This window comes from Schistocerca serialis, chromosome 8, assembly GCF_023864345.2.
Source record: "Schistocerca serialis cubense isolate TAMUIC-IGC-003099 chromosome 8, iqSchSeri2.2, whole genome shotgun sequence".
Classification (NCBI taxonomy): domain Eukaryota; kingdom Metazoa; phylum Arthropoda; class Insecta; order Orthoptera; family Acrididae; genus Schistocerca; species Schistocerca serialis.
The window spans coordinates 205,364,824-205,379,467 of record NC_064645.1 but is presented as its reverse complement, the minus strand read 5'-3'; the positions used below and the strand labels follow the sequence as shown (position 1 = coordinate 205,379,467).

General features: G+C 38.0%; 1 protein-coding gene across 1 annotated transcript in view; it reads right to left on the bottom strand.

Moving 5' to 3' along the window:
- LOC126416252 (ankyrin repeat and IBR domain-containing protein 1-like) overlaps positions 1-14,644 on the bottom strand; it is a 567,140-nt gene that overhangs the window by 225,143 nt on the left and 327,353 nt on the right. Inside the window, exon 6 of the mRNA XM_050083876.1 lies at positions 13,504-13,678. Within this exon, the coding sequence (XP_049939833.1) occupies positions 13,504-13,678 (175 nt within the window). The remainder of the gene's footprint in view (positions 1-13,503; positions 13,679-14,644) is intronic.

Sequence of the window (14,644 nt, the reverse complement as noted above, 5' to 3'; positions counted from 1 at the left end):
GAGTCATAACATAAATTACTTTCTTGTTCTTTAATTTTAATGCCCTTCCCTGCTTAAATAACACTTCAAAATCTTTGCCTGAATAACACAATTTATAATGATGATCTACAAAAGAAAATATGAATTTATAGATTGATAACAAGTCAACATAATAAAACACTGATTTCAAAATGTAACATGAGTCACCATGGAAGGTCCCAAAAGAATTATATTGAAATTTATATTAACAATATAAAAATCCTGAATTTCTATGACCTTGCTGAATGGAGTGTGTAATTTTATGATCAAGAATTTATTCAGTTTCCCAAGTAGTCCCCCCTTTGGATCAACACAGTTGGCCAACATTTCTGCTATGGGCAGAGTCTATCAGGGAAGAGCAATTGTGGAAGACATTCGAATTGTCAGTCTGTATTTATTGATACAGAGTTTATTTTTATTCTTCCGCTCTCTGGTTGAAGTTATGAATGATGGCGGTTGAGTTTAGACTTGTTCTGCACAGGTGTGTAACTTGCAATAGTCCATACTTATGTAGTAGAGCTAAGCTATATTGAAGAATCAAGTAAATTATAGAAAAAATAACATTTTTATCATGGCAAAAATTAATAAAAATTAAAATATAAGATGTGATAGTTTTTATCCTTGTAATATACATGATAGGTAGAATTAAATAGGTCTAGTACCTCAGCCATCATGTGATGCATATTTGGTAAAAATTTGGTCTCCCTCAAATGTATAAAATTGGATTCACAAATTCTCCAACAGTCAATGAGCATTCAGTAGTGCTCTAAATGCTCTGCTGTGTATGTTGTAACCATTACAAGCATTAAATATAAAGAGAGAAAGTTATTTAGTGAGTCTTTATTCCATTTGTTGCAAGTTGTCATACGGAATCTATGCAAATGATTTTGAGTTCAGCAACTTATGCATTACGCATTGTTTCTTCTTATAGAAGTATGGAAACCATGAAGTCCGCATATTATGGTTATTTTCATGCCATTATGGCATATGGAATTATAGTTTGGGGTAATCAGTCACTGGCTAAAAAGTATTGTGTGCACAAAAAAGAGCCATAAGTATCATGTGCGGGGTCCATCCTAGAGCTACATGCAGGATTCTTTTTAAGAAACTTGGAATCCTTACATCTACTGCGCAATACATATTCTCTTTGATGTTCTTCAAAGGGAAAGAAAAATCCATTTTTAAACTGAATAGTGAGTATCATAGTCAAGAGACAAGAAGAATACATGATATCCACTCCTGTTTAAAAAAACTTTAAGGCAGTTCCTATGACAAGGATCATTTTATATTATAGAAGAGTTCCTGAACCACAATGTTTTGCATTTCTTTTATTATTAAATGCAAATATGTGCCGAAATCTACATTCGTAATCCTGACTATTCTTTATTGTAAACACATATTTTTCAATATTTATTGTCTGTAACACTTATTATTTTGTAATGAGCAAGAAATAAATAAATAAATAATAAATCAAACCTGATGGAGGGGGCAAGTGACAAATTCTACATAAGCAAGCAAGAAACACAATTTGCACGATATGTGCTTTCTTCAAGCACAAAGCACTTGTACACGGACACCACAACTGATGCTTGGTGGTGGCAACACTGCAAACCTTTCAAAAAATGAAGAAACCGCAGGACAGCTGCTTAATCCACAATCTTTTATTGTGTACATGACCAGTTTTGGAGCACTTACTATTACACAGTTTTCCTGCTTGTTTCCTGCTCACAGAGCACAGGGAAAGAATTGTTACAGAATTTTTCTCTCTTTTACCCTTTTGAAATGGAACCTTTGGTTCCATGACAACACTGGGATGAGGATGACCTCAGATGACTAAGTTATTTTATTTTTTACACCAGATGATGGAATGTTCTAAAACTAGTCATGTACACAATAAAAGGTTTCAGATTAAGCAACTGTCCTGTGGTTTCTTCAGTCTTCAAAATGGACTTGTACAGCTGTGGGTGTCCCACAAGAAGAACTCTTACTGCAATCCCTATCTGTGACTAGGCTTGCATGAACTGTCATCATGTATGAATTGGACAATACTGTGTCTTTCATTGTCTATTAGAGAATTGATTCTGATATGACTTGCAGTATGCATGCCATGTTTGTAAACTAGTTGTTTGTGAATTAGTAACCCTTGATAAATATTCAAACTGGGTATACAGTGTGCCAGTTGTAGCATGTTTAAAATTTTTGGAAGAAACAGGCTGAGAACTTTCTGTCACTGTGACATCCAATTGGTCAGGTAGACATACCAATTATATTTTAGTTACTTTTGTTACATGCTTTTCAAAGTACCCAATAAGATGAATATTTCACATACACAGAAATGCAGCAGACGAAATTGTCTTCTTTGGTGCAGTCTTCACACAGTCTATCTTTTTATTTAAAAAAAAAAAGGATGTGATGAATTCATGTTTGGTACACAATAACAAACTGACACATAATTAGAATGCATAGATGCTGTCACTAATCCATACCTGTATGGTTCTTCTCAATTTGGAGGTAGCCCATCTGAATTATAGTTACGAAAATAATTTTCAACTCCAGTATTTGAATGGGAAGTGTAGGACAGATGGTAGCATTAAGCTCCTGATCACCAGACTTTGCACCAGTGTGCTGGATTAAATTCCCAACCAGCCGACACTTTTTCATGCAGTGAGGGTGCAGGATAGTGTTGACTGTGATTCGTCTGCAGATGGAGACATTTAAGTTGAGTGGCCCTCTTTTTTTTGCTACTTGAGAGGACTAAGCTACATGCTGGCACAAGGTTTCATCCACTCCCTTTTTTCTCAGTCTCATCAGAAATAAAAACACAACATCTACATCTAATATGCACTCATTACAGCCACCATACAAACCAGCTACACTTGTACACTGCAAAGGAAAGATGCCACTATGTGTGCAAAGAAAATCATTCCAATCAGGTGGCTGAAACTACTTCTAGGGGCTTACTGCCCCACAATGCCATACATCTTTTTCTCTCTGTAGCACAAAAAAACAATTGGATTCATTTCTGAAGGGTCCAAGTTTCACTAAGAAATTCTTTTTCACATTTGCTTTTGGTCAGATTTCAGTAAGTCAGTAACCATCTCACACAAAGGATTCCTCTGTCAGAAACAAGTGGAGGGGGCTCAGGCACATCCTTCTTTTCTCAGAATCGTGAGTGTTACAATGCTGCCTTTACTGTGTGGGAGCTAGATCATGCTCCCAGTTCATCCCAACCCTCTGCTCCAGCACCAGACAATGTATACATAGCTTGCAGAACCTTTCTCTTGTGGGCAAGCACTTTCTCCTTCATACGTACAATCGCATCTGGGCAGAGGGCATTTGAAGCCACTATGATACCCATACCTAAGCCCAGTAAGGACAAACATTTTCCTTCTAGCTGCTGCCCCATTACTCTCACCAGCTGTGTTTTCAAGGTGAAGGAATGTATGATTCATGCCCAAGATGGTATGGTGGCTCGAGTCTCGCAATTTACTAACTACTGCACAATGTGGATTTCGAGCATGCCGTTCTGCAGTTGATTGTCTTATCACTTTGTGAACCAATGTCATGAATGATTTAACATGGAAATACCAGACTATGGCCATGTTTTTCGATTTGGAGAAAGCCTATGACACCTGCTGGAACACTGGTATCCTCAGTACTCTCTACACATGGGGCTTCCGAGGTCACATGCCCTGTTTCCTTCAGGGATTTTTAAAAGGCCATGTTTTTACGCACATATGGGTTCTGCCTTGTTGGACACCTTTATAAAAAAAAATAGTGTGCCTCACAGTTCCATCCTGAGTGTCATCCTCTTTGCTAGCACCATTAACCCTATTATGGCCTCTCTCCCACCGGGCATCTCCGGTTCCCTTTTTGTTGACAATTTTGCCATCTACTGCAGGTCTTCATGGACACGTCTACTTGACGCGGCGTCTTCAGTGTTGTCTCTATTGTCTTTCCTTGTGGAGCACTGACAGTGGCTTTTGCTTTTCCACTGACAAAATCGTTTGCATGAATGTCTGACAGCACAATCGGTTTCTTCCACTATCGTTACATCTTGGGCCTGTTGTTCTTCCATTAACTGAAACTATGAAACTCATGGGGCTCATGCTCGATAGGAAACTTTCTCAGTCCTCCCATGTGTCTTACCTAGTCACATGGTGTACACGTCCTATGTACCCTCAGCAGAACTTCCTGGGGAGTGGATTGGATCATCCCCCTCCATTTGTACCAATCTCTTGTCTGTTCGAAACTAGACTATGGGTGTTTCGTTTATGCACCTGCATGTCGGTTCATATTATTCCGTCTCAATACAATCCACCACCATGGCATCCGTTTGGCACTGGTGGCTTTTAACACTAGCCTGGTTGAGAGCCTGTATGCAGAAGCTGCCAAACTATTGCTGTCATACCACCATCATTTTCTCCTCACTAGATGCACATGCCATTTGTCTGCCATGCCTGGCAACCCATTCTATGCCTCCTTCTTCAATGACTCCTTTGATCGGCAGTATGGGACGTATCCCTCTTCTCTGTTACCTCCTGGAGATCACTTTTGACTATTACTCTGGCAGCTTAACTTCACACTACCTGCCACTTTCCCAACAGGTGTGAATTCCTCACCACCTTGGCTTCGTGCAGCAGCCCGTGTTCACCTTGAACCTTATTCACTTCCTAAGGACACTACTCGAGACTTGCTCTATTGCTGTTAAGTTTCTCAACCTTTGTACGGAATTTCATATAGTACCTTTGTGTACACTGATGGCTCTCAGACTGACCATCGTGTTGGATGTGCCTTCATCATCGGCACCAACAACTTTTGGTATTGGTTTCTGGAAAACTGCTCAGTATTTACAGTGGGGCTCTTTGCACTGTGTCAGGCCATGCAGTACATCTGGCGACAGAGGCTTTTCCGTTCTGTCATCTGCTCTGACTCTCTTAGTGCCCTTCAGGATACAACTCTCTTAGTGCTCTTCAGGATACAGGGTATTTTTCCAGCTCAATATTATGTAAATACCAACACCTATTTCTTTCAGGCACTGTTAATAATGTATATGTTTTAGAGATTTTTTGTTTATATCAGATAATGCAGCACACTTTCTAAACAAATTATAAGTATTTTGAATATTTTGGAACCTGAATAGGGTTATTAAAAATATTACAAAGAAATTGATGCGTTTTTTTCCAAAAGGCTTCCTCAAATTGAGAAACCATTTAATCCAATGTTATACATTTGAAGGAGATCAAATTTTTACCAGGTAAGCATGACATGATGGCTGAGGTACTAGACCTATTTAATTCTACCTATCATGTATATTACAAGGATAAAAAATATCACATTATATTTTAATTTTTATAATTTTTTCCCTAATAAAAATGTTATTTTTTCTATAATTTACTTGATTCTGCAATATGGTTTAGGACTACTACATAAGTATGGACTATTTCAAGTTACAGAAAAAAATTAGAACAATGCTTTACAAAATTTAGGAAATATTTGTACCTGAATTCTGATAAATACAATGAATGAAGATATGAGTTCAATTAAATTGTGCCTCGGAACATTCCTGAAGCATAGTCTTCATCCTGCAGCGTTTCTTAATCTTCAAGCTTCCTCTTGGCATTCCTTTTAGCACTTCTTGCTTATTTGCACCCGTTGTCTCTCACATGCAAGCAATTGATCTTCCATATTACAGCTACATTTTAAGCCTAAATTTCTCAGGACTTCCAACCTTCGTATCACTCCATCATTGGAACTTATCACTGCATCTAGTACACCAACTTTTAACGTATTTAGTCCTACAAAAACATTCTTGGGTAATCTCTCCCATATGCAATGGTTGAAACTTTCATTTGTATTCTGAGTGCCCCCATGAAGACATTTACTAAGCAAAGCAAGGTCTCTAAAAATTGGTTTTATTTCATTCATAACAGGCTCAGGAAGGACTCTAAAAATTGGTTTTATTTCATTCATAACAGGCTCAGGAAGAGAATGCTTATGATGGTATATTTGACCACTTTCTTTTGCTTTTTGGTAACCACACCAAGAATCTCCTCCTTTAGGGCCAAGTCTGTGAACAGGGTGGTCACCTGTGGACAACTCATGAAAGTAAGTGGCCCATACAGCTTTTCTCATTGCTGTAACATCATTCAGAGGTGCAGTTCCTCTAATGGCCAGTCTATAACAACTCTGAAGAAGGTCTATTTCAGTTTCTGTCAATCTGCCTCAGTCAGAGATTTTCCATCAGATCGCAACTTTCCTTTCATTTCTCTTCATAGCTTCCTCAATAGAGTACCCATCCTCTTTTGCACATGTCCACAACATTCCAGTTCCGTCACCAAAGCATCACCATAAACATTGAACTCATTAATTTTATTGAAAGCTTTTGAGTCCCCATCGCCCAGGTACTTCATATATCTAACATTATAAATGGGCACTGACCTCTGAAATATTTTTAGAGCTCCATCGCACTCCATACCTTCACTGTAACCATCATAATTCTTAGAACGCTGATGTTCAATATGTCCTTCAGTGTTACCATGGCAGGTGTGGCAGTACTTAGATAAGCCCTCAACATCAATACCTTTTCCATTCTCCAGAGAAGTAGCACTTACAACACCACTGAAGGAACGATGTCCTTGACGTTACCATGTCCCATCAAGTGCAACAGCAAAGTCCCTGGTTCCACTAATATTTACAGTTTCTTCTACTACACGTTTCATAGATACTTTAGACACAACTGTCAAGGCACCTAAAAGTGTTTTTATGTACTTGCTGAACCTACTGGGAGTAGGAGGAAGGTCCATCAAACCAAAAAACGTTTAAGCAGCCTTTTTTCCTTTTCCTATTGCACACATTGCATACACTAAATTCAAATTCACATCATATGAATTATGCACAATGTTTGAAGTCATTTTCGAGGTAGATTTATTGCAGGATCTACACAGAACAACTAATTTTGGCACTAAACCATTCCTGCTACTTTGTTGTTCAGTTATTTCCAGGCAGTCTACACCATCACATTGTTTGCATTTTGCCACTTCCTTTATCAAAGAAGATAAGATGCCCACATCGACAACAAGAAATCCACTACAAACAGCGTCATTGTTAACACAAAAATTTGAATTACCAGGAGGCGTGCCATGTGGGAATTTCGTCCCTTAAGATCTGAACATAGGTTACTTTCAACAGTGTGGCTTGCTTTGTTTATGAACTGGTTACCAAGAAATTTCCTTTTACTGAATTTCTTGATGCGTGGCATAGTTTGTATTTGTTGCACACTAAAGGATATGTACTTCCACAAATATATGTAGCACTCGGGCAACAAACATTCAGTAACACGTGAACAAACTGCTTCAGCAAAACAAAAATAAAAATTAGCAAAGATAATTATTTACAGATAATAGAAACCTGCACTGTTACCAAAATATACAATGTACCATTTGTATAATCCATGGAAACAGAAAGTTCACAGTTCTTTTCAAAATAATACTGGTTTCTGTAACAGAAATAGAGGAGGCGTGGCGGCATACATAACCATAAATTTAAAATTTGGTATATATACGTCTACTCAAGAGGATGTCGTTATCAGGAGAAAGAAAACTGGCGTTCTACGGATCGGAGCGTGGAATGTCAGATCCCTTAATCGGGCAGGTAGGTTAGAAAATTTAAAAAGGGAAATGGATAGGTTGAAGTTAGATATAGTGGGAATTAGTGAAGTTCGGTGGCAGGAGGAACAAGACTTCTGGTCAGGTGACTACAGGGTTATAAACACAAAATCAAATAGGGGTAATGCAGGAGTAGGTTTAATAATGAATAGGAAAATAGGAATGCGGGTAAGCTACTACAAACAGCATAGTGAACGCATTATTGTGGCCAAGATAGATACGAAGCCCACACCTACTACAGTAGTACAAGTTTATATGCCAACTAGCTCTGCAGATGACGAAGAAATTGAAGAAATGTATGATGAAATAAAAGAAATTATTCAGATTGTGAAGGGAGACGAAAATTTAATAGTCATGGGTGACTGGAATTCGAGTGTAGGAAAAGGGAGAGAAGGAAACATAGTAGGTGAATATGGATTGGGGGACAGAAATGAAAGAGGAAGCCGCCTGGTAGAATTTTGCACAGAGCACAACATAATCATAGCTAACACTTGGTTTAAGAATCATGAAAGAAGGTTGTATACATGGAAGAACCCTGGAGATACTAAAAGGTGTCAGATAGATTATATAATGGTAAGACAGAGATTTAGGAACCAGGTTTTAAATTGTAAGACATTTCCAGGGGCAGATGTGGACTCTGACCACAATCTATTGGTTATGACCTGTAGATTAAAACTGAAGAAACTGCAAAAAGGTGGGAATTTAAGGAGATGGGACCTGGATAAACTAAAAGAACCAGAGGTTGTACAGAGATTCAGGGAGAGCATAAGGGAGCAATTGACAGGAATGGGGGAAATAAATACAGTAGAAGAAGAATGGGTAGCTTTGAGGGATGAAGTAGTGAAGGCAGCAGAGGATCAAGTAGGTAAAAAGACGAGGGCTAGTAGAAATCCTTGGGTAACAGAAGAAATATTGGATTTAATTGATGAAAGGAGAAAATATAAAAATGCAGTAAGTGAAACAGGCAAAAAGGAATACAAACGTCTCAAAAATGAGATCGACAGGAAGTGCAAAATGGCTAAGCAGGGATGGCTAGAGGACAAATGTAAGGATGTAGAGGCCTATCTCACTGGGGGTAAGATAGATACCGCCTACAGGAAAATTAAAGAGACCTTTGGAGATAAGAGAACCACTTGTATGAACATCAAGAGCTCAGATGGAAACCCAGTTCTAAGCAAAGAAGGGAAAGCAGAAAGGTGGAAGGAGTATATAGAGGGTCTATACAAGGGCGATGTACTTGAGGACAATATTATGGAAATGGAAGAGGATGTAGATGAAGATGAAATAGGAGATATGATACTGCGTGAAGAGTTTGACAGAGCACTGAAAGACCTGAGTCGAAACAAGGCCCCCGGAGTAGACAATATTCCATTGGAACTACTGACGGCCTTGGGAGAGCCAGTCCTGACAAAACTCTACCATCTGGTGAGCAAGATGTATAAAACAGGCGAAATACCCTCAGACTTCAAGAAGAATATAATAATTCCAATCCCAAAGAAAGCAGGTGTTGACAGATGTGAAAATTACCGAACTATCAGCTTAATAAGTCACAGCTGCAAAATACTAACACGAATTCTTTACAGACGAATGGAAAAACTAGTAGAAGCCAACCTCGGGGAAGATCAGTTTGGATTCCGTAGAAACACTGGAACACGTGAGGCAATACTGACCTTACGACTTATCTTAGAAGAAAGATTAAGGAAAGGGAAACCTACATTTCTAGCATTTGTAGACTTAGAGAAAGCTTTTGACAATGTTGACTGGAATACTCTCTTTCAAATTCTAAAGGTGGCAGGGGTAAAATACAGGGAGCGAAAGGCTATTTACAATTGGTACAGAAACCAGATGGCAGTTATAAGAGTCGAGGGACATGAAAGGGAAGCAGTGGTTGGGAAGGAAGTAAGACAGGGTTGTAGCCTCTCCCCGATGTTGTTCAATCTGTATATTGAGCAAGCAGTAAAGGAAACAAAAGAAAAATTCGGAGTAGGTATTAAAATTCATGGAGAAGAAATAAAAACTTTGAGGTTCGTTGATGACATTGTAATTCTGTCAGAGACAGCAAAGGACTTGGAAGAGCAGTTGAATGGAATGGACAGTGTCTTGAAAGGAGGATATAAGATGAACATCAACAAAAGCAAAACAAGGATAATGGAATGTAGTCTAATTAAGTCGGGTGATGCTGAGGGAATTAGATTAGGAAATGAGGCACTTAAAGTAGTAAAGGAGTTTTGCTATTTGGGGAGCAAAATAACTGATGATGGTCGAAGTAGAGAGGATATAAAATGTAGGCTGGCAATGGCAAGGAAAGCGTTTCTGAAGAAGAGAAATTTGTTAACATCCAGTATTGATTTAAGTGTCAGGAAGTCATTTCTGAAAGTATTCATATGGAGTGTAGCCATGTATGGAAGTGAAACATGGACGATAAATAGTTTGGACAAGAAGAGAATAGAAGCTTTCGAAATGTGGTGCTACAGAAGAATGCTGAAGATTAGATGGGTAGATCACATAACTAATGAGGAAGTATTGAATAGGATTGGGGAGAAGAGAAGTTTGTGGCACAACTTGACCAGAAGAAGGGATCGGTTGGTAGGACATGTTCTGAGGCATCAAGGGATCACCAATTTAGTATTGGAGGGCAGCGTGGAGGGTAAAAATCGTAGAGGGAGACCAAGAGATGAATACACCAAGCAGATTCAGAAGGATGTAGGTTGCAGTAGGTACTGGGAGATGAAAAAGCTTGCACAGGATAGAGTAGCATGGAGAGCTGCATCAAACCAGTCTCAGGACTGAAGACCACAACAACAACAACGTCATTATTCATGTGAAACCCTATAATGTATACATCAATGTAATCAGGAAAAACTATAGAATTTAATAAAGTCATAAAGAAGTACTGATTTTTCCACCATTATAAGTACCCTGTATCCTTCAGAGCCTCTTTGTGCTATACACCATTCATCCTTTAGTGCAACAGCTCCAGGAAAGCTTTCACTTGTTCACCCTCAATCGAGCCACTGTGATGTTTATGTGGATCCCTGGTCACATCGGTCTGATGGGAAACGAGGGCACTGACACTGCTGCCATGGCTGCAGTCCTCGTACCTCGGCCCACTAGTTTTTCCATTCCCTCCAATGATCTCTGTGTTGCCATCTCTCAGCAGGTGGTGTCACTTCTGCATCACCACTGGTCTTCCCTTCTTGGAAACAAGCTTTGGAGAATTAAACTCTCCCAGTGGCTTGGCCGGCCTCCTCTCGGCCCTCTCGCCATGAGGAGGTCATTTTAGCTACGATACATATTGGGCACTGTCTTTTTAGCCAATTCCATTTGTTAAGTGGTGATACCCCACCTCTTTGTGCTCATTGTCCTCAACCTTTGACGGTTTACCATTTCCTGATGGAATGTCCTTTTTTAACCTCTTATGTTCTCATTTATGTTTGCCGTCTGAGTTATCAGTTGTTTTAGCAAACAACACACAGGTTGCTGACCGCATTTTACTTGTTATCCGTTGTAGCAATATGGTGAAGAACATTTAATCTTTAGTTAAGAACCTCTATTGTCTCTATGGCATATTCTATGGACCTTCCTCCAATTCATGGTTTTTAGCTTTCTTTCCTTCCATTAATTGAGCTTAACATTTAGTCACTTTTAACTCCTTTTTTTGCCTTTATGTTCTATGGTTCTGACATGGGTGCATATGAGTCAAGTTGTTTTTGTGCCCTAAAACAAAACAAAAGAAACAAACAAGCCATTCTCTCATGCTTCTTCATGTAACAAGTACTATATAGTATCTTGTGATATGCTCATCACATCAGCTATTTAATATGCCTTTAATCATTAATCACTGAGTACCATATTTTGCTTTTTCTCAATCTTTTATTTTATGTTGCACTGTTTGGACCTCCTTCAGATAAGACATGTAGTTTCACAATTGAATTCAAGTAGTCAGTTCTTAATAGTTGAAAAATATAGAGCAAACTCCTTATAAACCTCCACCAACTTTGGATGAATTTCTGCTTCCTACAAATAACACAAAACAAAGAATTTTATTATGTCATAGTATTCCAGTTTATCCATTGGAATGAAACACCTGCCACATTTACAAAAGCTTTGTAAATAAAAATGTCCCACAGATCAAGATGCTAGCTGATATATGATGTTACGCAACATGAACCAACATAACAGCATTTTGTTGTCTCAATGGCATCTCTTTGTCAGGCTCACAAATTTTTACCTTGTCCATATAAAATTCATTAATAATGCCCCAAATGGAAGTATTTCCTAATGGGGAGTCTATGAGAAGGCCCATATCTAAACAATTAACAAAATATTTTGATTTGGAGAATACAGGCTTTCTCGGGAAATCTCAATGATAAACTCTTCTTGGGTTGACAGCCAAGTCAATGCATCATTCTCCTGCAACGTTTCAGCAAGTTTCTTACTTGCCATCTTCAGGTGAAGATTTTGCCCATAACATCCACATCTATGCTATGATGCTTGAGCAGTAAAATGCTCAACCAACATACAAGTCATAAACAGCATTTATGAAGTCAATATTCAGCAGAGGCTGGAACATGAGATCTTAACAGAACTTTAATAAACTCAAGAACTCGAACTGTGTCACTGATCAGGATCATCATATGCTGCCTGAGGTGTCTGACTACCTGTGGATATAGCAGTAAAGCATACTAGTTTCATCTTGGCTTTCCATTTTTAGTGAAATTCTATTTGGAATTTTGTGATCTATTTGTAGCTGGTTTTTGCAATTATGGTGGTACTTTGGTACTCCTCTCATATATCACAACTTTTAAGAAAATCAGTACATTTTAAAATCTTTTCACATTCACAGTCTAGTTTTTGAAATACACTCTTGTAGCCTAGGATATATTACAGCAAATACATGCCACCTTGAAACAGCACTTTGTTCCTTCACAACAGATTATTAGTCCCTGAGATAGGATCCCATTTATGGATATTTTTCAAAAGAAGTAAAGTAAAAAATTGTGGATCCACAACATCCAGCTGCTATACGACGTGGAGAAGTAGTAGCACAACTTCTTATCTTTCCTCTCTAAAGCAAGATCAAGATGTCAAACAATTTTAGTGTCATTCATTTGAGTGTAATGGAATATGACACATACTAAGTTGGAAATTCCTATCCTTGTTATGTTTTCTAACATCATTATATTTCCAATAGAGTTTCACATGTAAAATCTAATATGTACATGAATATTTCAATATTCTATTTAGGCAAGCTTCCATTTAAATACAAGACTTTCAAGATAAAGATTTGATGAAATGAATGCAAAAATGAGGTAAGGTGAATGTTGCAATTCCCCACACCCAAAATCAGTTTTAAAGATGTTTTAATGACAGAATCAGAACAGCAAATTTATAAATAGTACTTATACGAAGGTATGAGAGTTACACAGATGTACTTTCAAGTTTATGACACTATAACATAAAACATATAGAATAGGTGTGTCTTTTACTGTGTAAATTCCTCCAGATTTATTCTTGAGGACTGACAATTCATTCTGCAATCATTACACATTAGGGACTTGTGAGTAAGAACAAACAGGATGTAATACAAATCACATGACTTATACTTGTAGGTACCTCATTAATACACTTTTTTTACTTCCTACTATCAGTCTTCCTCACAGTTTGATAAATTCTCTTCTTTTTGTTAGATTTATTTTTAATAAGTGAAGAAACTTTTGAATGCTTTTCTAAAAATGTACACTAGAACAGTCATTACCAGTAATGTACTAATATGATTACAATTAATATGTTATATTAGGACAAGTTCTAGGGATACCATTGTCTCTGAGAAGTGCCTCAGCAGTAAAAAGTGGCACATGCAGCATGTCAGAGGTCTCGACAAGTAGTTGGTCCTTGGCCTCCTGCAGGTCCTGTGTCCTTAATCCTGAGTACACTTCATCTGGCTCACTGCCGTACAGCTCTGCCTCATTCACACTATCACTGCTATCTGCCTGTGAAGAAAATAACCACTACAGTTAATGGCTGTTGCTTTCAGCAAACACATATAGAGAACACTAGATTTAAAGTGTTTAACTAAAAGATGTAATCTATGCTTCCCCCTTCAAATAAACAACACTGCATGAATATTGTAGGCTTTGGACTTCTGTTATATTTACTTACTGAAAATGGTTTATTAACTTGTTTGAAAATTAATATTTATACATTTTTCTCCCTATTTTTGTACTTAATTACAACAAAATTATTCCAGTATCAAGGATCAAGAATATTTACTACCAAAGGACTGAACAAAATTGTAATGTATGTGTGTCAGGGGGTGTGGGCCTAAATCTGTATCAGTAATCTGTAAGCCACTATGAAGTGCATGGCAGAGGGTACATCACATTGTGCCAGCTATTAGGATATTTTCCTGTTTCGTTCACATTTGGAGGATTTGAAGAATAATTGTTTAAATGCCTCTGTGCACACTGTAATTGGTATAATCTTATCCTTACAAAATCTACGGGAGTGATACATAGGGGGTTGTAATATATGCCTAGATTCATTGCTTAATTTTGGTTCTAGACACTTTATAAATAGGTTCCCACATGATAGTTTGCATCTACCTTCAAGAGTCTGCTGGTTCATTTCTTTCAGCATCTTCATGACACCCAGCAACAGAATGAATAAACCTGTATGCATTCATGCCAGCATCATTTTTATCCATTCAATGGTCTCTGTCAGTTCTATTTGGTATGGGTATCACACACTTGAGCACTAACGTTTTGTATGCAATCCCCTTTGTAGACTGATTGTATTTCCCTAGTATTCTGCCAATGAACCAGTCTGCCACATGATTTACCTTTTACTGAGACTATGTGATCATTCCATTTCATGTCCCAGCAAGTTGTTACACCAAGTATTTGTATGAGTTGACTGATTCCATCTGTGATTCACTGAAAATGTGGTCGTAGGATACT